Here is a 23,008-nt window from a genome sequence, read left to right as displayed (position 1 = left end):
GGGCTTAATGCCTGTACTACTATTTCCCAGTAGCCGTTCTCTGTCTTCCAGACTCCCTTCTTTCCTTGTTTTTTTTTTTAATTTTTTTTTTTTTTGAAAAATACAAGAGGGAAATAGGAATGGGAACAGAGAAAGAGAAACCTCGGCAACACTGTTTCACCAGCCCTGAAACCGACCCCTACTCCTGGGTCCTAGTGCACGGTAAAAGACGCTGCCTTCTACCAAGTGCACCCCCATCTGGCTCCTCTCTGACTCTTAATATTGGGCTTTGTACTGAATCTATTTAATCAGCATAATCAGCACAGCCTTTCTATAGTATTTTTCTAATTGTCTGCAAATATCTGCAAAATGTGTTGCTCATTATAGAAACGTGAATTTTAATGAAATATATTCATACACTTTAATGGATTTTATTACTGAACAGTGATTTGTACTGCTATATTTTTTATTTTGTTAAGATATAACTGAACAACATGCTGGGTGCATTATTATATAATTATTTTATTACAGGCTGGACAGCAGCGTTGGTGGGAACAGGAAATTAAAATAAATGGGAATATTCAAAAGGGAGAATTAATCACATATAACTTGACTGAGTTAATTAAACCAGAGGCATATGAAGTCAGGCTTACTCCTCTCACAAAATTCGGCGAAGGGGATTCCACTATCCGTGTCATCAAATACAGTGGTAAGTGACTTCCTCATTAGCAAAGAGTTACTGGACTATTAAGCTATGTAAACAGGTTACAAGTGTCTACTAAATTCAGACACAAACTAAAATTTTCGCTTTTTTTTTTTTTACTTTCAAAGACATCATTCTCGTGACCAAAACCCACTGTAGAACTTAATCATTGTATTGTTATGTGGAAAACTGAGCAATGTTATGCACATACAGACTATTCTATTTACTGGCAACTGTAAACCATTACTCTCCCAATAAAGAAAACACCCTTAATCATCATAAATTGATATATTTGTCTATACTTATAGAAGAGTTAGAATATTGATCTTAGTTAACACTGAAATCACATAACAATACCAGTAACGTCTCACTATTTTCTATTCTGTGATTTATTATGTAGCATTGCTGCCTTTTCCTCTTTCAAGTTATGGTTTTAAAACTGTCATCAACATGGAGCTCACAAATGCTACATATATGTGTATATGTTCATCTAATTGACTTTATTTTTAGAAGTTTTACTATTCATAGAATATCAGTTAGAAAGTGAGTGAGGTCCTATATATTGTTCTCTTGTTTATGTAAGTGTAAAATTGATACACTGTTATTAGAATAAACTGTTTATATCAGGCCTTGTTATTTGTGTTTTGCAGTTATATGGATTTTGATAAGAATATTATGCTACTTAGCCAACAGTACAGTGTTACAGAGAATAGTTTCACTGACCTAAATATCTATTTTTCACTATTGATACCATCCAACTCTCCAGATTTTACTCAAATGGATCTTTTTTTTACTGCTTAGAATATTTTCTTTCCCATTAATGTTTTATTGGAGGGTGTGTGTATGTATGTGTGCGTGTGTGTGTGTGTGTGTGTGTGTGTGTGTGTGTGTGTTAGTGATAGATTGCCCTGATAAAATGAAGCCACTAGTGGGCAAGGCAGCTGCCACATATTTGAGCTCACACATCACCCAGCAGCAAGGAACCAGGTTCGAGCTCCCACCCCCACCTGCAGGGGGGAGGCTTTACTTGTGGTGAAGCAGGGCTGCAGCTGTCTGTCTTTCTTTCCCCCTCTATCTTTCTCTTTCCCATCAAATACAGTAAAAACATAAAAACAAAGGGGCAAAGTGGCCCCCAGGAGCTGGAGATGTGCAGGGCAGGCACGAATCCTGTCATAACCCTGCTACCAATTTTTTTTTTTTTTACAGAGAGTCTATTAACTGTTTCTTCACTAAATGTTCTGCTTGAGCAGAAAAATGAAACTTGTATAAAAGTGTGAAAAATTATGCATGGGTTTGAGAATTTGTAAACAAAAGTGAATGTTGGTATATTTTATAATATGCTAAACAGGTGAAATATATATGTGTTTAATTAGAATTTATAATATTCCTAGTTTTAGAATTATTAGCCAGCATATTCTTCAGGCGGAAATAAACTCCTGGTGAAATATTTCATATTTGCTTCATTATCATGATGGAGGATTATTCTATTTGTAGAGTGCTAATTTATCATTAGGGAATCAATTAATATTATCAAAAGTAAATAAATTTAAATCATTAAGAGCTAATTACTTTTTTAATATAAATCTATCATATATCTATACTCTTCTCATCAGTCAGACTATGTTGGGTATGGCTCATTAAAAATCAAGACATACAATACAGGGTGTGATATTCATAGACAGGAATCTACAAGCATTGGGGTCAGTACACAGTTTGCACTGAATATAATCATTCAAAATATTTGTGTAGGGGGCCAGGTGGTAGCGCAGCAGGGTTGGGGTTAAGTGCACATGGTGCGAAGCGCAAGGACTGGCTTAAGGATCAGGGTTGGAGCCCCTGGCTCCCCACCGGCAGGGGGGTCACTTCACAGGTGGTGAATTAGGTCTGCAAGTGTTTATCTTTCTCTTCCCTCTCTGTCTCCCCTCCTCTCTCGACTTCTCTCTGTCTTGTACAACAGCAATGACAACAATAATAATAACGAAACAACAAGGGTAACAACAAGGGCAACAAAGGGAAAAAAATGGCCTCCAGGAGCAGTGAATTGGATAACCCTGATAACCCTGGAGACAATATATATATATATGTGTGTGTATATATATATATACACATATATTTATACAGACCTTTTCTTGCTATAATACTTTTAAATATATACATTTATGTCAGCAATGTAAATATTAGTGCATAATAAAAATCATTATTCTTGCAACAACTGAAATTACACCTTCCTGTGCTCCAGTACGTAAGGTAATGAGTATCTATAACTCTGAATTCAAAGAAAAAACTACTGTGTATATTTTCTATCCTCTCATCAGATGTTTTTCCTATACTGTTACGTTAGCCTGAGTTTGATCCAATGAAGCATCTTTCTGTGGGGAAACCATGTTTTTGAGCGCATGGAACAAATTATACTTCCTCTTTGACATTGATAGAACAGACATTGGCAGCCATTTCAGCAGTTTTTAAAGAAGGAACATTGAATTTTCTGTCTTCTCTTGATTAAAAAAAAAAAAGACAAAAAAAAAAAAACCTGCTTTACAAAAAAGCAGGAATCTTTCTTAGAAACTCCAGACTATTATGGTTTGTATAAAAAGCCCATTTTCTGCTTTGTTCATTTCATCCCAGTATTCCTGATTCATCCAAATTAATTTGAGGGCAGTGTAATGGATTTTACTTTCTTGAATGTAGCCAAATTTAGTATTTACTTAACATTACTAACATTAAGTATTAAGTATCTAACATTACTTAAATGCCAAGAAAAAGTAAAGTATATTTTAATCCTCTCTCAGATGCAGATGTGTCCAATGTCAGCATGAATACATGGTACATGGAAGCAGATTATTGTTATTTTCAGTTTAGTTTTTAAAGAAAGAAACAAGTGAATGAAAGCTGTCATCACTTATTTAGGCTTAAACACTCACGGTCACTGCCCTTCGTGTCCCCTTTTCTCATAGCTGTTTGACTGTGCACCACAGGCCTTTACTTACCCCTGGCATAATCCCAGTGAATCATATTCGAGTCACTGATGCCACCAAATTTCCATAAATTGATTGACAAATAGTTTCCCTTTCTAAGGAATTTCTTCTATTTTTACTCTTAACAAACTTGTTAAATTGTCCTCTTTCTGATTAAAAAATTTTTTTATTATCTTTATTTACTGGATAGAGACAGTCATAAATAAAGAGGGTAGGAGAGATAGAGAGGGAGAAAGAAAGAGACCCCTGCAGCCCTGCTTCACCACTTGCAAAGCTTTCCTTCTGCAGGTGGGGACCGGAGGCTTGAACCTGGGTCCTTGTGCACTGTGACATGTGCGCTCGACCAGGTAAGCCACCACCCAGTCCCAGAATTTTTTTTTTTTGACAAGTCAGACAGCTTTGTGGCTCTTACTGCATTTTGGGGACTGGGAGGGTGTTTTGTGGAGCATGTTCCTTAGGTCAAAACTGAAGAGAAAGTTTCATTTTTTTAATGCTATACCAAATATGATCAGTGGCAACAAATTAGTGACCTTTAACCAAGTCTTTATATTTGTGCCCCCACCAGCTCTGTTTTATTGTACTTCAAACCTCTGGGGAATGCCACTAGTATGTCAAGAAGTACCAGCAATTAACTACCCCGTTATGTAGATAAGTTCAGTGGGCCATTCCTTTCATGTACAAATAAAGTTGGTGGTATTAATTATATCCAGAGCAACTTGAATGATCAGTTTCAACTGTTACGATGCTAGGCCCTAATCAGTACTGTTTTTTAACAGATAAAACATCATATAATGTAAAAAAACATTATTCTATAATCACTTCCATAAATCCACTAGGAAAGTAACTAAATGGCATTCCAGTAGATTTTTCTGAAGTTTTAGGTTAATATATTTGTTCTTGTCTAGTGTTTATATTGTCTCTTCCTAAATTAAGAAACTGTTTCCAAGTAAAATACAATAAAATACAATTTAAAGACTTTAAAGAGGCATAATAAACTAGCCATTTTCATCTAACCATTGCAACACGAAGTGAGTATAAGGATTAACCATCTATTAAAATATAAACTCTGAACAGCACTAGATTCAACCTTCCAAGACTGAGGATATCCTGAGCTCACCACTCATGATGACTTTTCTTAAAGAGACACAGAAAAAAGATTTTACAACCCCGGCATCGCTTATTGCGAGTTCAGAGACAGCAAAATGAAAAATAAATCTAGAACACAGATAAATCTCCTTTCAACATTCTTTACAGTCTCGGCTAGGTTTCTGAGGGACCCTGGTTCGAGCCCCCGGCTCTTCCTGCAGGGGCGTCACTTCACAGGCAGTGAAGCAGGTCTGCAGGTGTCTGTCTTTCTCTCCTCCTCTCTATCTTCCCCTCCTCTGTCCATTTCTCTCTCTATCCTATCTACAATGATGACATCAACAACAACAACAATAATAACTACAACAATAAAACAACAGGGCAACAAAAAAAGGGGGGCAGACTCACTATGATGTTACTTTAGAAGTGTAGCGTCAGCTGTGCTATTGATAGTGAATATGATGGCTCAGCCCATTGTAAGAAAAGACTTAATTAAAATCCAAAAACCCAGAGATTACCTGAAGATAGAATAGGTAGCCTCTGAAAATTAATTATAATTTGATTTCCTAAAACTAAGTTGTAATGGACAGATACCTACTTGAAAAATGATATAAACACAATGCTTTAAATTTTATATTACTAAAGTAGAAAATAACTTTGTTCTGTTAGTTAATCCTCAAATTAAAAGATACTGATATTTTGCAAGAAAATTCATTTTTTTTCTCCTCTCCTGTGGGATGAGTATATTATCCCTTCTCTATGTTACCCAATTTCATAATTTGTACTGGGGTCTACTGAATTAGACAAGTAGATAAATTTCAATACTCTTGCATAGGAAATAGTAAAAAGGAGAACCTAATCCACTTTGCTAACCTCAGTGTCTTAATGTTCTAGTTAAGTGTGAGCACGCTTTGTGCATCTTTGAATATGTAACTGAATTTCTTTGTTAATGTCCAATCCCAGCAAAAGCAGCCAGTCAGAGACTAAGACAGTCAACATGCAGGCCAGGCTGGAATACGTTCCCATGGTGATCTTGGGAGCATAAATAGTGCTTTCCTCCATCCAGGACGGAATGTTCTCTTTATGAGGGTCATAAAAGCCTAATCAATCCTTAGGTTAGGTATATATTTTGGTTCTTTCAGTAAAATGTGGAGTAATCGTTTCTTTACTGGTAGAAATCAATTCGTACTTTTAGTGCAAAAATTGTAAGTTTCATTTTTTTCCCTTCTTTTTTTACGGTTTCTCTCTCCTTTCTTTCTTTCTTTCTTTCTTTCTTTCTTTCTTTCTTTCTTTCACACCAGGGTTATTGCTGGGGCTGAGTGCCAACACCATGAATCCACTGCTTCTGGCAGCCATTTTTTAATTTTTTTCTTTCTAATTTTCATTATATAGGACAAAGAAATTGAGAGGGGATGGGGATATACAGGGAGGGAGAGGGAAGATAGAGGATGGGGATATAGAGGGAGGGAGAGGGAAGATAGAGGATGGGGATATAGAGGGAGGGAGAGGGAAGATAGAGGATGGGGATATAGAGGGATGGAGAGGGAAGACAGAGGATGGGGATATAGAGGGAGGGAGAGGGAAGACAGAGGATGGGGATATAGAGGGAGGGAGAGGGAAGACAGAGGATGGGGATATAGAGGGAGGGAGAGGGAAGATAGAGGATGGGGAGATAGAGAGAGGGAGAGGGAAGACAGAGGATGGGGAGATAGAGGGAGGGAGAGGGAAGACAGAGGATGGGGAGATAGAGGGAGGGAGAGGGAAGATAGAGGATGGGGATATAGAGGGAGGGAGAGGGAAGACAGAGGATGGGGAGATAGAGGGAGGGAGAGGGAAGATAGAGGATGGGGATATAGAGGGAGGGAGAGGGGAAGACAGAGGATGGGGAGATAGAGGGAGGGAGAGGGAAGATAGAGGATGGGGATATAGAGGGAGGGAGAGGGAAGACAGAGGATGGGGAGATAGAGGGAGGGAGAGGATGGGGATATAGAGGGAGGGAGAGGGAAGACAGAGGATGGGGAGATAGAGAGAGGGAGAGGAAAGACAGAGGATGGGGAGATAGACGGAGGGAGAGGGAAGACAGAGGATGGGGATATAGAGGGAGGGAGAGGGAAGATAGAGGATGGGGAGATAGAGAGAGGGAGAGGGAAGACAGAGGATGGGGAGATAGAGGGAGGGAGAGGGGAGACAGAGGATGGGGATATAGAGAGAGGGAGAGGGGAGACAGAGGATGGGGAGATAGAGGGAGGGAGAGGGAAGATAGAGGATGGGGAGATAGAGAGAGGGAGAGGGAAGACAGAGGATGGGGAGATAGAGGGAGGGAGAGGGGAGACAGAGGATGGGGATATAGAGGGAGGTAGAGGGAAGATAGAGGATGGGGATATAGAGGGAGGGAGAGGGAAGACAGAGGATGGGGAGATAGAGGGAGGTAGAGGGAAGACAGAGGATGGGGATATAGAGAGAGGGAGAGGGAAGACAGAGGATGGGGATATAGAGAGAGGGAGAGGGAAGATAGAGGATGGGGATATAGAGGGAGGGAGAGGGAAGACAGAGGATGGGGAGATAGAGGGAGGGAGAGGGAAGACAGAGGATGGGGATATAGAGAGAGGGAGAGGGAAGATAGAGGATGGGGATATAGAGGGAGGGAGAGGGAAGACAGACTATGGGGAGATAGAGGGAGGGAGAGGGAAGACAGAGGATGGGGAGATAGAGGGAGGGAGAGGGAAGATAGAGGATGGGGATATAGAGAGAGGGAGAGGGGAGACAGAGGATGGGGATATAGAGGGAGGGAGAGGGAAGAGAGAGGATGGGGATATAGAGAGAGGGAGAGGGAAAGATAGAGGATGAGGATATAGAGGGAGGGAGAGGGAAGATAGAGGATGGGGATATAGAGGGAGGGAGAGGGAAGACAGAAGATGGGGATATAGAGGGAGGGAGAGGGAAGATAGAGGATGGGGAGATAGAGGGAGGGAGAAGGAAGATAGAGGATGGGGATATAGAGGGAGGGAGAGGGAAGACAGAGGATGGGGATATAGAGGGAGGGAGAGGGAAGACAGAGGATGGGGATATAGAGAGAGGGAGAGGGAAAGATAGAGGATGGGGATATAGAGGGAGGGAGAGGGAAGATAGAGGATGGGGAGATAGAGGGAGGGAGAGGGAAGACAGAGGATGGGGATATAGAGGGAGGGAGAGGGAAGACAGAGGATGGGGATATAGAGAGAGGGAGAGGGAAAGATAGAGGATGGGGATATAGAGGGAGGGAGAGGGAAGACAGAGGATGGGGATATAGAGAGAGGGAGAGGGAAGATAGAGGATGGGGAGATAGAGGGAGGGAGAGGGAAGATAGAGGATGGTGATATAGAGGGAGGGAGAGGGAAGACAGAGGATGGGGATATAGAGAGAGGGAGAGGGAAGATAGAGGATGGGGATATAGAGAGAGGGAGAGGGAAGACAGAGGATGGGGATATAGAGGGAGGGAGAGGGAAGACAGAGGATGGGGAGATGGAGGGAGGGAGAGGGAAGACAGAGGATGGGGATATAGAGGGAGGGAGAGGGAAGATAGAGGATGGGGATATAGAGGGAGGGAGAGGGAAGACAGAGTATGGGGATATAGAGGGAGGGAGAGGGAAGACAGAGGATGGGGATATAGAGGGAGGGAGAGGGAAGACAGAGGATGGGGAGATAGAGGGAGGGAGAGGGAAGACAGAGGATGGGGAGATAGAGGGAGGGAGAGGGAAGACAGAGGATGGGGATATAGAGGGAGGGAGAGGGAAGATAGAGGATGGGGAGATAGAGGGAGGGAGAGGGAAGACAGAGGATGGGGAGATAGAGGGAGGGTGAGGGAAGATAGAGGATGGGGATATAGAGGGAGGGAGAGGGAAGATAGAGGATGGGGATATAGAGAGAGGGAGAGGGAAGATAGAGGATGGGGAGATAGAGGGAGGGAGAGGGAAGACAGAGGATGGGGATATAGAGAGAGGGAGAGGGAAAGATAGAGGATGGGGATATAGAGGGAGGGAGAGGGAAGACAGAGGATGAGGATATAGAGGGAGGGAGAGGGAAGATAGAGGATGGGGATATAGAGAGAGGGAGAGGGAAGACAGAGGATGGGGATATAGAGGGAGGGAGAGGGAAGACAGAGGATGGGGATATAGAGAGAGGGAGAGGGAAGATAGAGGATGGGGATATAGAGGGAGGGAGAGGGAAGACAGAGGATGAGGATATAGAGGGAGGGAGAGGGAAGATAGAGGATGGGGAGATAGAGGGAGGGAGAGGGAAGATAGAGGATGGGGAGATAGAGGGAGGGAGAGGGAAGATAGAGGATGGGGATATAGAGAGAGGGAGAGGGAAAGATAGAGGATGGGGATATAGAGGGAGGGAGAGGGAAGACAGAGGATGGGGATATAGAGGGAGGGAGAGGGAAGATAGAGGATGGGGAGATAGAGGGAGGGAGAGGGAAGACAGAGGATGGGGATATAGAGGGAGGGAGAGGGAAGACAGAGGATGGGGAGATAGAGGGAGAGAGAGGGAAGACAGAGGATGGGGATATAGAGGGAGGGAGAGGGAAGACAGAGGATGGGGAGAATGAGGGAGGGAGAGGGAAGACAGAGGATGGGGATATAGAGGGAGGGAGAGGGAAGACAGAGGATGGGGATATAGAGGGAGGGAGAGGGAAGACAGAGGATGGGGATATAGAGGGAGGGAGAGGGAAGATAGAGGATGGAGATATAGAGAGAGGGAGAGGGTAGACAGAGGATGGGGAGATAGAGGGAGGGAGAGGGAAGACAGAGGATGGGGATATAGAGGGAGGGAGAGGGAAGATAGAGGATGGGGATATAGAGAGAGGGAGAGGGAAGACAGAGGATGGGGAGATAGAGGGAGGGAGAGGGAAGACAGAGGATGGGGAGATAGAGGGAGGGAGAGGGAAGACAGAGGATGGGGAGATAGAGGGAGGGAGAGGGGAGACAGAGGATGGGGATATAGAGAGAGGGAGAGGGGAGACAGAGGATGGGGAGATAGAGAGAGGGAGAGGGAAGACAGAGGATGGGGAGATAGAGGGAGGGAGAGGGAAGACAGAGGATGGGGAGATAGAGGGAGGGAGAGGGGAGACAGAGGATGGGGATATAGAGAGAGGGAGAGGGAAGACAGAGGATGGGGAGATAGAGGGAGGGACAGGGAAGACAGAGGATGGGGAGATAGAGGGAGGGAGAGGGAAGACAGAGGATGGGGAGATAGAGGGATGGAGAGGGAAGACAGAGGATGGGGAGATAGAGGGAGGGAGAGGGAAGACAGAGGATGGGGAGATAGAGGGAGGGAGAGGGAAGATAGAGGATGGGGATATAGAGGGAGGGAGAGGGAAGATAGAGGATGGGGAGATAGAGGGAGGGAGAGGGAAGATAGAGGATGGGGAGATAGAGGGAGGGAGAGGGAAGATAGAGGATGGGGATATACAGGGAGGGAGAGGGAAGACAGAGGATGGGGATATAGAGGGAGGGAGAGGGAAGACAGAGGATGGGGAGATAGAGGGAGGGAGAGGGAAGATAGAGGATGGGGATATAGAGGGAGGGAGAGGGAAGATAGAGGATGGGGATATAGAGAGAGGGAGAGGGGAGACAGAGGATGGGGAGATAGAGGGAGGGAGAGGGAAGACAGAGGATGGGGAGATAGAGGGAGGGAGAGGGAAGACAGAGGATGGGGAGATAGAGGGAGGGAGAGGGAAGACAGAGGATGGGGAGATAGAGGGAGGGAGAGGGAAGACAGAGGATGGGGAGATAGAGAGAGGGAGAGGGGAGACAGAGGATGGGGAGATAGAGGGAGGGAGAGGGAAGACAGAGGATGGGGAGATAGAGGGAGGGAGAGGGAAGACAGAGGATGGGGAGATAGAGGGAGGGAGAGGGAAGATAGAGGATGGGGATATAGAGGGAGGGAGAGGGAAGATAGAGGATGGGGAGATAGAGGGAGGGAGAGGGAAGACAGAGGATGGGGAGATAGAGGGAGAGGAAAGATAGAGGATGGGGATATAGAGGGAGGGAGAGTGAAGATAGAGGATGGGGAGATAGAGGGAGGGAGAGGGAAGACAGAGGATGGGGAGATGGAGGGAGGGAGAGGGAAGACAGAGGATGGGGATATAGAGGGAGGGAGAGGGAAGATAGAGGATGGGGATATAGAGGGAGGGAGAGGGAAGATAGAGGATGGGGATATACAGGGAGGGAGAGGGAAGACAGAGGATGGGGATATAGAGGGAGGGAGAGGGAAGATAGAGGATGGGGAGATAGAGGGAGGGAGACGGAAGATAGAGGATGGGGAGATAGAGGGAGGGAGAGGGAAGACAGAGGATGGGGATATAGAGGGAGGGAGAGGGAAGATAGAGGATGGGGAGATAGAGGGAGGGAGAGGGAAGACAGAGGATGGGGAGATAGAGGGAGGGAGAGGGAAGACAGAGGATGGGGAGATAGAGGGAGGGAGAGGGAAGATAGAGGATGGGGATATAGAGGGAGGGAGAGGGAAGATAGAGGATGGGGAGATAGAGGGAGGGAGAGGGAAGACAGAGGATGGGGAGATAGAGGGAGAGGAAAGATAGAGGATGGGGATATAGAGGGAGGGAGAGTGAAGATAGAGGATGGGGAGATAGAGGGAGGGAGAGGGAAGACAGAGGATGGGGATATAGAGGGAGGGAGAGGGAAGATAGAGGATGGGGAGATAGAGAGAGGGAGAGGGAAGATAGAGGATGGGGAGATAGAGGGAGGGAGAGGGAAGATAGAGGATGGGGATATAGAGGGAGGGAGAGGGAAGATAGAGGATGGGGATATAGAGGGTGGGAGATGGAAGACAGAGGATGGGGATATAGAGGGAGTGAGAGGGAAGATAGAGGATGGGGAGAATGAGGGAGGGAGAGGGAAGACAGAGGATGGGGATATAGAGGGTGGGAGATGGAAGACAGAGGATGGGGATATAGAGGGAGGGAGAGGGAAGATAGAGGATGGGGAGAATGAGGGAGGGAGAGGGAAGACAGAGGATGGGGATATAGAGGGAGGGAGAGGGGAGACAGAGGATGGGGATATAGAGGGAGGGAGAGGGAAGATAGAGGATGGGGATATAGAGGGAGGGAGAGGGAAGAGAGAGGATGGGGATATAGAGAGAGGGAGAGGGAAAGATAGAGGATGGGGATATAGAGGGAGGGAGAGGGAAGACAGAGGATGGGAATATAGAGGGAGGGAGAGGGAAGACAGAGGATGGGGAGATAGAGGGAGGGAGAGGGAAGATAGAGGATGGCGATATAGAGAGAGGGAGAGGGGAGACAGAGGATGGGGATATAGAGGGAGGGAGAGGGGAGACAGAGGATGGGGATATAGAGGGAGGGAGAGGGAAGATAGAGGATGGGGAGATAGAGGGAGGGAGAGGGAAGATAGAGGATGGGGAGATAGAGAGAGGGAGAGGAAAGACAGAGGATGGGGAGATAGAGGGAGGGAGAGGGAAGACAGAGGATGGGGATATAGAGGGAGGGAGAGGGAAGATAGAGGATGGGGATATAGAGGGAGGGAGAGGGAAGATAGAGGATGGGGAGATAGAGGGAGGGAGAGGGAAGATAGAGGATGGAGAGATAGAGGGAGGGAGAGGGGAGACAGAGGATGGGGATATAGAGGGAGGGAGAGGGAAGATAGAGGATGGGGAGATAGAGGGAGGGAGAGGGAAGATAGAGGATGGGGAGATAGAGGGAGGGAGAGGGAAGATAGAGGATGGGGAGATAGAGGGAGGGAGAGGGGAGACAGAGGATGGGGATATAGAGGGTGGGAGATGGAAGACAGAGGATGGGGATATAGAGGGAGGGAGAGGGAAGATAGAGGATGGGGAGAATGAGGGAGGGAGAGGGAAGACAGAGGATGGGGATATAGAGGGAGGGAGAGGGGAGACAGAGGATGAGTATATAGAGGGATGGAGAGGGAAGATAGAGGATGGGGATATAGAGGGAGGGAGAGGGAAGACAGAGGATGGGGATATAGAGGGAGGGAGAGGGAAGACAGAGGATGGGGAGATAGAGGGAGGGAGAGGGAAGACAGAGGATGGGGAGATAGAGGGAGGGAGAGGGAAGATAGAGGATGGGGAGATAGAGGGAGGGAGAGGGAAGATAGAGGATGGGGATGTAGAGGGAGGGAGAGGGAAGATAGAGGATGGGGAGATAGAGGGAGGGAGAGGGAAGACAGAGGATGGGGAGATAGAGGGAGGGAGAGGGAAGACAGAGGATGGGGAGATAGAGGGAGAGGAAAGATAGAGGATGGGGATATAGAGGGAGGGAGAGTGAAGATAGAGGATGGGGAGATAGAGGGAGGGAGAGGGAAGACAGAGGATGGGGATATAGAGAGAGGGAGAGGGAAGACAGAGGATGGGGATATAGAGGGAGGGAGAGGGAAGATAGAGGATGGGGAGATAGAGGGAGGGAGAGGGAAGATAGAGGATGGGGATATAGAGGGTGGGAGATGGAAGACAGAGGATGGGGATATAGAGGGAGGAAGAGGGAAGATAGAGGATGGGGATATAGAGGGAGGGAGAGGGAAGATAGAGGATGGGGAGAATGAGGGAGGGAGAGGGAAGACAGAGGATGGGGATATAGAGGGTGGGAGATGGAAGACAGAGGATGGGGATATAGAGGGAGGGAGAGGGAAGATAGAGGATGGCGATATAGAGAGAGGGAGAGGGGAGACAGAGGATGGGGATATAGAGGGAGGGAGAGGGAAGATAGAGGATGGGGAGATAGAGAGAGGGAGAGGAAAGACAGAGGATGGCGAGATAGAGGGAGGGAGAGGGAAGACAGAGGATGGGAATATAGAGGGAGGGAGAGGGAAGATAGAGGATGGGGAGATAGAGGGAGGGAGAGGGAAGATAGAGGATGGCGATATAGAGAGAGGGAGAGGGGAGACAGAGGATGGGGATATAGAGGGAGGGAGAGGGGAGACAGAGGATGGGGATATAGAGGGAGGGAGAGGGAAGATAGAGGATGGGGAGATAGAGGGAGGGAGAGGGAAGATAGAGGATGGGGAGATAGAGAGAGGGAGAGGAAAGACAGAGGATGGGGAGATAGAGGGAGGGAGAGGGAAGACAGAGGATGGGGATATAGAGGGAGGGAGAGGGAAGATAGAGGATGGGGATATAGAGGGAGGGAGAGGGAAGATAGAGGATGGGGAGATAGAGGGAGGGAGAGGGAAGATAGAGGATGGAGAGATAGAGGGAGGGAGAGGGGAGACAGAGGATGGGGATATAGAGGGAGGGAGAGGGAAGATAGAGGATGGGGAGATAGAGGGAGGGAGAGGGAAGATAGAGGATGGGGAGATAGAGGGAGGGAGAGGGAAGATAGAGGATGGGGAGATAGAGGGAGGGAGAGGGGAGACAGAGGATGGGGATATAGAGGGAGGGAGAGGGAAGACAGAGGATGGGGAGATAGAGGGAGGGAGAGGGGAGACAGAGGATGGGGATATAGAGGGAGGGAGAGGGAAGACAGAGGATGGGGAGATAGAGGGAGCGAGAGGGAAGATAGAGGATGGGGAGATGGAGGGAGAGGGAAGATAGAGGATGGGGATATAGGGAGAGGGAGAGGGAAGATAGAGGATGGGGATATAGAGGGAGGGAGAGGAAAGACAGAGGATGGGGATATAGAGGGAGGGAGAGGGAAGATAGAGGATGGGGAGATGGAGGGAGAGGGAAGATAGAGGATGGGGATATAGAGGGAGGGAGAGGAAAGATAAAGGATGGGGAGATAGAGGGAGGGAGAGGAAAGATAGATACCTGCAAACCTGCTTCACTGCTTGTGCAGTGGACCCCCTGCAGGAGGGAAGCAGAGGCTCCAACCCAGGTCCTTGAGCTTGGTAATAGGGGTGCTTCACTGGGTGCACACCTGCCCAGCCCCTCTTCTGTTCCCTTTAAAAAATGTATGTTTCTTGAGATAAATAATTCTCGTATTCAAAAACTAAAATGTGTTGACTATCTTTTGAAAACTGTGTGTGTGTGTGTGTGTGACAGAGAGAGAGAGAGAGAGAGAGAGAGAGAGAGAGAGAGAGAGAATGAAAGAGAGAGTATAATTAAATGAATACTAAAGCCCCTACTTAGGAGAAATATAAGGATGTGACATTAGAATTGCTTTATTTTCACATATGCCATTATTTTCACAGGTAATTAACACAAACAAGAAAACCTAAAGTCCTTTCTCTGGTTGACTGATAGCACTGTACAAACACTTAGGTCACAGGCTTGCCCGCTGTCAGCCCCGGTCTTTACTGGGTGGCTTTGTTTAGCAGAGTTCAGAGACGAGAGGCCAGCACTCAGCTCCTTGGGAATCAAACAGATCCCAAATGCTGTTCAGCATCGATCTTCCCGGTCCTGTCGTGCTGTTACTGCTGAGCTCCAAGGTCGTTTCCATTCAGTCATCTAGAACAAAATGAATGGCAGATAGAGTTCTCCCAGATCATAGTGGGGAAGATCATTAAGTTTTGGTAAGGAACTATTAGACTTTTATTTATAGAAGACATTCAGACCATGCTACTAACATCATTTTTCCTTTCCTTGTAGCTCCTGTCAATCCTCATTTGAGTAAGTATGTTTTCTAATTTAAAGTAACATTGTAGGGCCTGGGGGGGGGTGGCGTACCTGGTTGAGCACACATGTTACAGGGCGCAAGGAGCCGAGTTCAAGACCTCCAGCCCCCACCTGCAGGGGAAAAGCTGTGTGAGTGGTGAAACAAGACAGCAGGTGTCTCTCTGTTTCTCTCCCTCTCTGTCACCCCCATTCCTCTCAATTTCTGGCTGTCTCTGTCCAATAAATAAATAAAGATAATAAAAAATAAATGACATAGTATTATTTCATAATTAAAAAAAAAGAAACTGCCTAATAAGCACAGGTTATCCATCAGCTGTCCTGATTTGGTTTAAGATGAAACGGCAGTGCTGGGGCGGGTCAACCCCTCCCCGGTAGAGTGCTCATGCACATTCCCATGCACGAGGGCCTGGATTCCAGTTCCAGGGCTCCGCCTGCGGCTCAGAAACTTAGCCAGTAGGGAAGCAGTTCTGCAGGTGTCTCTCCCCTTTCTTTCCTCCTCTCTTTTCCCTTCTCTAATTCTGTTTTTGACTCTCAAGAAAGAAAAAGGCGGGAGAGTGGGAATACAGGACTTTGGTGTGGGGTGTGACCTGTTACTAGACATTGTCATCTTACAATCCTGTAACAAATGATTTGTAACAAATATTTTTTATTTTTTAATTAATTTATTTATAAAATGGAAACACTGACAAGACCATAGCATGAGAGGGTGTGATTCCCACCACCAGACTCTGTATGCCATCCCCTCCCCTGACAGCTTTCCTATTCTCTATCCCTCTGGGAGCATGGACCCGGGGTCATTGTGGGATGCAGAAGGTGGAAGGTCTGGCTTCTGTAATGGCTTCCCCGCTGAACATGGGTGTTGACAGGTGGATCCATACTCCCAGTCTGCCTCTCTCTTTCCCTAGTGGGGCAGGGCTCTGGGGAATAGGAGCTCCAGGACACATGGGTGGGGTTGTCTGTCCAGGGAAGTCTGGTCGGCACTATGGTAGCATCTGGAACCTGGTGGCTGAAAAAGAGTTAACATACAAAGCCAAACAAGTTGTTGACTAATCGTGAACCTAAAGGCTTGAATACTACAGGTGAAGATTTGGGGTCTTCGTTTTAGAAGTAGTTAGTAGGCCTATTTTAGTTATATTCCAAAGGGCCCATGACTTTATTAGTTTTTGCCTGAGCCTGACATCTGATAAGCAGGTGGACCCAGGTTATTGTCTGGGGAGATGGTGTCATGGCTGGAAAAAGGGCCAGAAATCTGGACCAGGGAAGAGAGTAGCTCCAAAATATGGGAAAAGTGTGTAAATATTCTTGACAATAAATAATTTTTTAAAAGAAGGAAAAGGGGGGAATGGCCTCTGTAAACAGAGGACTTGTGGGACAGCACCGAGCTCTAGCAATAATCCTGATGGAAAAAATGGAAAAATGAAGAGGAATGTTGGGGACACAGTAACACACTCAATGTAGATTGAACTTGCAAAGGTTAAGGATCCGTTACTTATAAGGCCAGTTATTTAATAGTGGCCATTGTCTTTCACCACTTGGAATTTCATAAATCCAGAGCCTTTCCTCTAGGCTTGCATAGCTCCTGCTGCCTGCTTCACCTTGGGCATTAGTTTCACTCCTAGCATGTCCACCCTGTTGTTGTTACTGTTTCCACTTCCATTCTTTGATTTGTACAAGCTAATGGTTGCCAATCCTCTGACAATATTTCATACTATAAGAAAAGATGGGGGTTTGTCTTTTATTCTGTCTAGCAATAACTGTTCTTGACTAATAAAAGACGGGAGACCCACCAGGGCCAGGGAGATAGCATAATGGTGATGCACAAGGCTTCCACGCCTGTCTGGGGCTCTGGGGTGCCAGGTTCTGTCCCGGGAACACCATAAATCAGAGATGAGCAGTGCTTTAGGCTCCCACTTGCCGTCTCTCTCTCCCTCTGTCCCTCCCTCCCCCTCTCCCCCTCTCTCTCTCTCTCTCTCTCTCTCTCTCTCTCTCTCATACTAAAATAAAATAATTCTCAAAGTCTGCAGTTTCAACCACCTTTGAGCTTGCTCCCTCCTGCCATGCTTCATGACTGATGCTGAGCCAGGAATATATCTTTTATCATCCAGAAGGAGGCAGAAGGAGAAACAGCACCACACCAGATGTTCCCAGCCACCATGTCACACCCTAGTGTGGTGACGGGGGTTCTGCCTGGGCACTGCTCCTGACAGGGTAGACACCCTTCCACTGAGCTGTCTCTCAGTCCCTCAATCATGATCTTGTTCACTGTTTCATCTTTAAGTTTTACCAGAGCAATCTTGCACTAGCCTTTCTAGAGAATAGATTTATTTTTTTTTATTCTTTTATTGATTTAACCAAAGCACTGCTCAGTTCTGACTTTCTGATGGTGCTGGGGATTGAACCTAGGACCTTGGATCTTCAAGCATAACCATTTACATACCCATTATGCTAGCTTCCGGGCCCTGAGTTTTCTTACAAGAATATAACAAAGTTTGTATTAAGTTGATTTCCATTACTCATCTTATTAAATTTTGTTAACAGGAGAATTTCACTGTGGATTTGAAGATGGTAATATTTGCTTGTTCACTCAAGATGACACGGATAACTTTGACTGGACAAAGCAAAGTACTGCGACAAGAAATACAAAATACACTCCAAACACAGGGCCTAATGCTGACCGAAGTGGTTCCAAAGAAGGTAGGAGAGTATGAAAGGCCATGTTCATACCAAGTCACTTCCAGCCTACAACTCTCAGAAGCACGTCAGTATGAAATTCAAGTAAATACTTGGCAGAAGATAGGAGGGATGTGCAATAAAGCATTTTCTTATATGTGCAGCTTTAGTCATTCAGGTTATTTTCAACGTTAGTTATAGACATTTATCCCCCCAAGTTTGTTAAAAAAAAAAAAAAACATACTTAAGCATCACTTAAGTGGACCACTCAAGTCTAATCTTACTTTTCTCTCATTTGACTTAACCTATTTTGTCTTTAATTACGTAGATCATGTGTCCCTTATATTGCGTATTTTGTGAGATGCAAGTATTCTTACCATCTTGGTTTTCTGTGAAAATGTTAAAACTCAAAGAAATACTAGTGAGCTTACACACTGTGTTTTGTCTCCCTCAAGGTTTTTATATGTATATCGAGACATCCAGACCCAGGCTGGAAGGGGAAAAGGCTCGCCTCCTCAGCCCCGTTTTCAGCATAGCTCCTAAGAACCCCTACGGACCCACTAACTCAGCATACTGCTTCAGCTTCTTCTATCACATGTACGGACAGCATATAGGTAGGACTTCAAGGACTTCTGGCTTGTGTTTTCCAGGAAACTGTAACTAAGGAGGAATTAGTTCATAAGTCCATGAAATAACTGAGTTAAAGAATGTCATTATTAATACTTTAATGACTAAATTCCAATATTAGATATGTTCCCACACCATGTTCTAATGTCCCAAATTCAAATAGCATTTGCATCTTCTTTTTGTATATATAAAAGTTTCTTGGCTTGTTTGTTTTTTTTTTTTTAACTATTTTTACTTATTTATGATTGGATAGAGATAGAAATTGAGAGGGAAGGGGAGATAAGGAAGGAGAAAGACAGACCCCTGCAGCCCTGCTCCACCACTCATGAAGCTTTCCCCCTGCTGGTGGGGACCAGGGACTTGAACCCGGGTTGTTGTGCACTGTGATGTGTGCGCTCAACCAGGTGCACCACCCCTGAGCCCTAGAACTTTCTTCTTTGGAGCATTGTCTCACTCCTTTGGAACCCTAGTTCAGGCAGAATAATGGGGCACGTCTCTTAGGAGATATTCTTGTGGGATCAATACCAGTGTAAATTAGGCTATTTCTTTCCGAAGAAATGTTTGAAGAATGACTCGGTCTATATTAGTGATCATGAAAGGGCACCCTGCCCTTGGACATATATGCAAGATTGCTCTGATCCTTTTCCTACTTACAGAGCTTGCTTGATGCACATAATAGGACCAAGAACATCCTGGGTCCTGAAGAGCAAACAAGGATATTCCACCTTTTGGTTTGTTTTTATCAGAATGTTGATCAGCTTTGGATTATGGTGGTGGTGGGAATTAAACCTGGGACTTTGGAGCCTCAGGCATGGGAGTCTCTTTGCATAACCATTATGCTGTCTACTCCCCAAAGATGTAGACATTTTTTTTTTTTTTTTTTTGCTGGTAAGGATCTAGCAGCATCCTGAAGGCTGAGATGTGTAAGCACACAGTCCTGCTAGATAGAACGCACCTTCTCAGCCCAGGAGGTGGCACTGCCAGGACTGGGTTGGGCTCTCCCATGTGAGGCCCTGAGTCTCATCTCTGGCATGGCAAGAGCCACAGGGATGCTTCAGCTCTCTTTCTCTTAACCCTCCAATAATTAAAACCTTAAAAGCCTCCTAAAACTGTAGTAGGCGTGTGACTAGACATCACATAGGTTTACTGTCCTTATATGCATCTCTGAAAATAGGAGCTGGCAACAAAAGGAGCTATGTTATCTGACAGCACATGTGGGCTGGCCTTCCTTTCTAGCTGTGTGTGAAGCTATGTATAGTGTTCATGTAGGGAGCCATTGTGAACATCTTCTCGTGACAAGAGAAAATCATGCTCACTAGGAAAAGTGGGATGTTGTAGGCACTAACTCCCAGTGATGGTAGCAAGAAAGGAAAGAATAGGAGAAAAGAAAAGAAAGGAAGAAAGAGGAAAGAAAGACATTTTTTTTCTTTTCTGCTTTTGCCTCACAAGAAACAGTCCAGTGGCTAAAATTATCTACAGAGTTGCATATTAAGGAGTTATATGCTAGTTTATGCCTGAGCTTGATACCTAACATGCAGGTAGGCTAAAATCTCATCTAAGGCCTTGTCAGTCTTTCCATTTTATAAATAAAATTTTTAAAAAAAAATCTTGTCTGAGAAGATGGTTTCAGAGTTGAGAATAGGGCTAGAATGTTGGATTAGGGCAAAGAGTGGCTTCTAAGTATGAGGAAATCATATAAATACTACTAGCTGTTAGTCCTATCCACCTAGCCTAAGTGGACCTTTATTATGACTTTTTTATACCTGATAGCTTCCCTATTCTTTATCCCTCTGGGAGCATGGACCCAGGGTCACTGTGGGATGCAGAAGGTGGAAGGTCTGGCTTCTGTAATTGCTTCCCCGCTGAACATGGGTGTTGGCAGGTGGATCCATACTCCCAGCCTGCCTCTCTCTTTCCCTAGTGGGGCAGGGCTCTGGGGAAGCGGGGCTCCAGGACACATTGGTGGGGTCGTCTGCCCAGGGAAGTCTGGTCGGCACTATGGTAGCATCTGGAACCTGGTGGCTGAAACAAGAGCTAACATATAAAGCCAAACACATTGTTGACTAATCATGAACCTAAAGGCAAGAATGTTGCAGGTGAAGATCTGGGGTCTGATTTCTATCATTTTCCACAGGCAGAGCCACTAGTCCAGCCAGACCTTGTTGATTTCTACCATTTTCTATCTATTCCAACTGAACTGACAAGTCAGACCCCAATGCAAGGGGAGGAATTCACCCAGTAATTTGAGTGCTAGAAGCTTCATCTCACTGAGAGATATCTTCAAGGTTATCTGCCATAGTGATGCAGTCACTGTTAGTTAAGTGTCACATTGAAATGGACTGAAAGGAAAATAAGTGAGAGTTATAATGCATTGCCCTTTAACTGCTGGCTTATTAGCACAGGATACAGTATTTGCTTACTGATGGCGATATCATTTCAGCAATTTTACATTTACCAGTAAACATTTCAATTCTTTAAATCAGCTCAACTTCTAATGTTCTTGCAAAGAAATTGAACCTCTTATAAGGTCCCTGGGTTTGACAAGAGCTTATTAAAATCAGTGGAATATATACTTAATTTATTTCTGGGAGAAGAATGTGAGATAAAAGTATTGTTCTGTTCCAGGAAATTAAAGATAAAAATACAAAGACATTTCTGAATACATTCATTGAACTTGATAAGAATGGTTCAATAAAGTTTTGCCTCCAGAAGGCTAACTTCACTATGAAGCAACCAGGAAATAAAGTAGGGACATCTACTCTCTGAACCTTGAAGCTTAGGACTAAGTGATTCGGGTTTTAGATTGGTCTATTTTAAGAGAAAATAAATGTAAAGGTATGAAGACGAGGGAAGCCAGTTTCTTGAGGAAATGGGAATTAGGACTGGCCAAATAGTTCACTTGGATAGGGTGATGCTTTGCCATGACTGTAGCGCGCGTTGGCCTGGCTGCCACTGCGTGGAAGGATGCTTCAGTGCTGAGGCCTCTGTGTGTGTGTTTCTTTCACCTTTTCTCTCCATCTCTCTCTCTCTCTCTCTCTCTCTCTCTCTCTCATCTCCTCCTCTCTCCTCTCTCTCCCTCTTTGCCTCTTTTTCCCTCCCTCTCTCTCTCTTTCTCCCTCTCTCATTATGTCTTTTTAAAAAGAATAGATAAAACAAAATAGAAATTATAACTCTCATAGGATAAGTCTTCAAGAGATGAGTTCATACCACTTCTACTGAGATGGGAAGAAACAAATTAAGAATATGGACTTAGACACATGTCAATTCAAGGGCAGAAAATAGATGTGGAAGTTACCTTTTTTACAGTGTCGGTTTTCTCCGTAAAATAAATGAAAGCCTGCATGTTCAAGTAGTAGACCATTTTTGTAAAGTGATAAATGAGAACAAAACAACCTGATTAGCAATATACACAGAGCAGATCAAGACTCCAGCCCTCGGGTTCTGAGACATGTTCTAGAACACAGCGCTCGGCTTGAGCGGCCATCAGTACTTGTCCATCATCCTTCAGAGCCACCTTAGGAATTGACTTATTTGCTCTCTCTGGTCATTTATTTATTTATTTATTCCCTTTTGATGCCCTTGTTGTTTTATTGCTGTCGTTATTGATGTCGTCGTTGTTGGACAGGACAGAGAGAAATGGAGAGAGGAGGGGAAGACAGAGAGGGGGAGAGAAAGACAGACACCTGCAGACCTGCTTCACCGCCTGTGAAGCGACTCCCCACTAGAGCTGGGACTCGAACCAGGATCTTTACACTCGTCCTTGTGCTTTGTGCTACCTGCGCTTAACCCGCTGTGCTACCTCCCGACTCCTGGCCCATTCTTTCTTAAATGAGGATTGTTCTCTAAAGTTAGTAACAGAAGAACCACAAGGGTCAACACAAGGATCCTAGTCTGAGCCCCCAGTCCCCACCTTCAGAGGGGTCACTTCACAAGTGGTGAAGCAGATCTGCAGGTGTCTGTCTTTCTCTCCCCCTCTCAATCCCTCACCCTTCTCAATTTCTCGCTGTCCTATTGAATAAAGTAGGGGGGGAGTCCTCCAGGAGCAGTGGATTCATAGTGCTGGCACCAAGCCCCAGTGATAACCCTGGAGGCAAAAAAAGAAAAAGGAAAAAAAAAAAAGGAGCCACAAGGATCCATGCCTGTCTTCTTTTTCTCGGGGTAGCTTTGTGATTTATCCCTGCTGTTCCTGAAGTTCCAAAAATTAAGCTGTGCTGAACCCTATTCAAGTCTCATTTATTCCCCTGAACTGCATTCTTGGAATATAGACAGGAAAACAGATACAAATTTGAGCACTTGGGGTTTTACTAAATACATGAATAAGTTTAAACTTTGTGGTGCAGTAAGCAGGCCTTGTCCTCTTTAATCACTCAGGTAACATCATCTTCCT

The 23,008-nt window shown here is 45.4% G+C and overlaps 1 protein-coding gene across 1 annotated transcript in view; it reads left to right on the top strand.

Moving 5' to 3' along the window:
* The window catches only part of MDGA2 (MAM domain containing glycosylphosphatidylinositol anchor 2), a 343,591-nt gene that overhangs the window by 298,861 nt on the left and 21,722 nt on the right, over positions 1–23,008 (top strand). The window contains exons 12-15 of the mRNA XM_060175592.1: positions 511–688; positions 15,298–15,318; positions 17,863–18,018; positions 18,450–18,608. Of these exons, the coding sequence (XP_060031575.1) occupies positions 511–688; positions 15,298–15,318; positions 17,863–18,018; positions 18,450–18,608 (514 nt within the window). The remainder of the gene's footprint in view (positions 1–510; positions 689–15,297; positions 15,319–17,862; positions 18,019–18,449; positions 18,609–23,008) is intronic.

Source organism: Erinaceus europaeus, chromosome 16 (assembly GCF_950295315.1).
Source record: "Erinaceus europaeus chromosome 16, mEriEur2.1, whole genome shotgun sequence".
Taxonomy (NCBI): Eukaryota; Metazoa; Chordata; class Mammalia; order Eulipotyphla; family Erinaceidae; genus Erinaceus; species Erinaceus europaeus.
The sequence above is the reverse complement of the archived record's forward strand: the minus strand, read 5'-3'. Positions and strand labels throughout refer to the sequence as shown.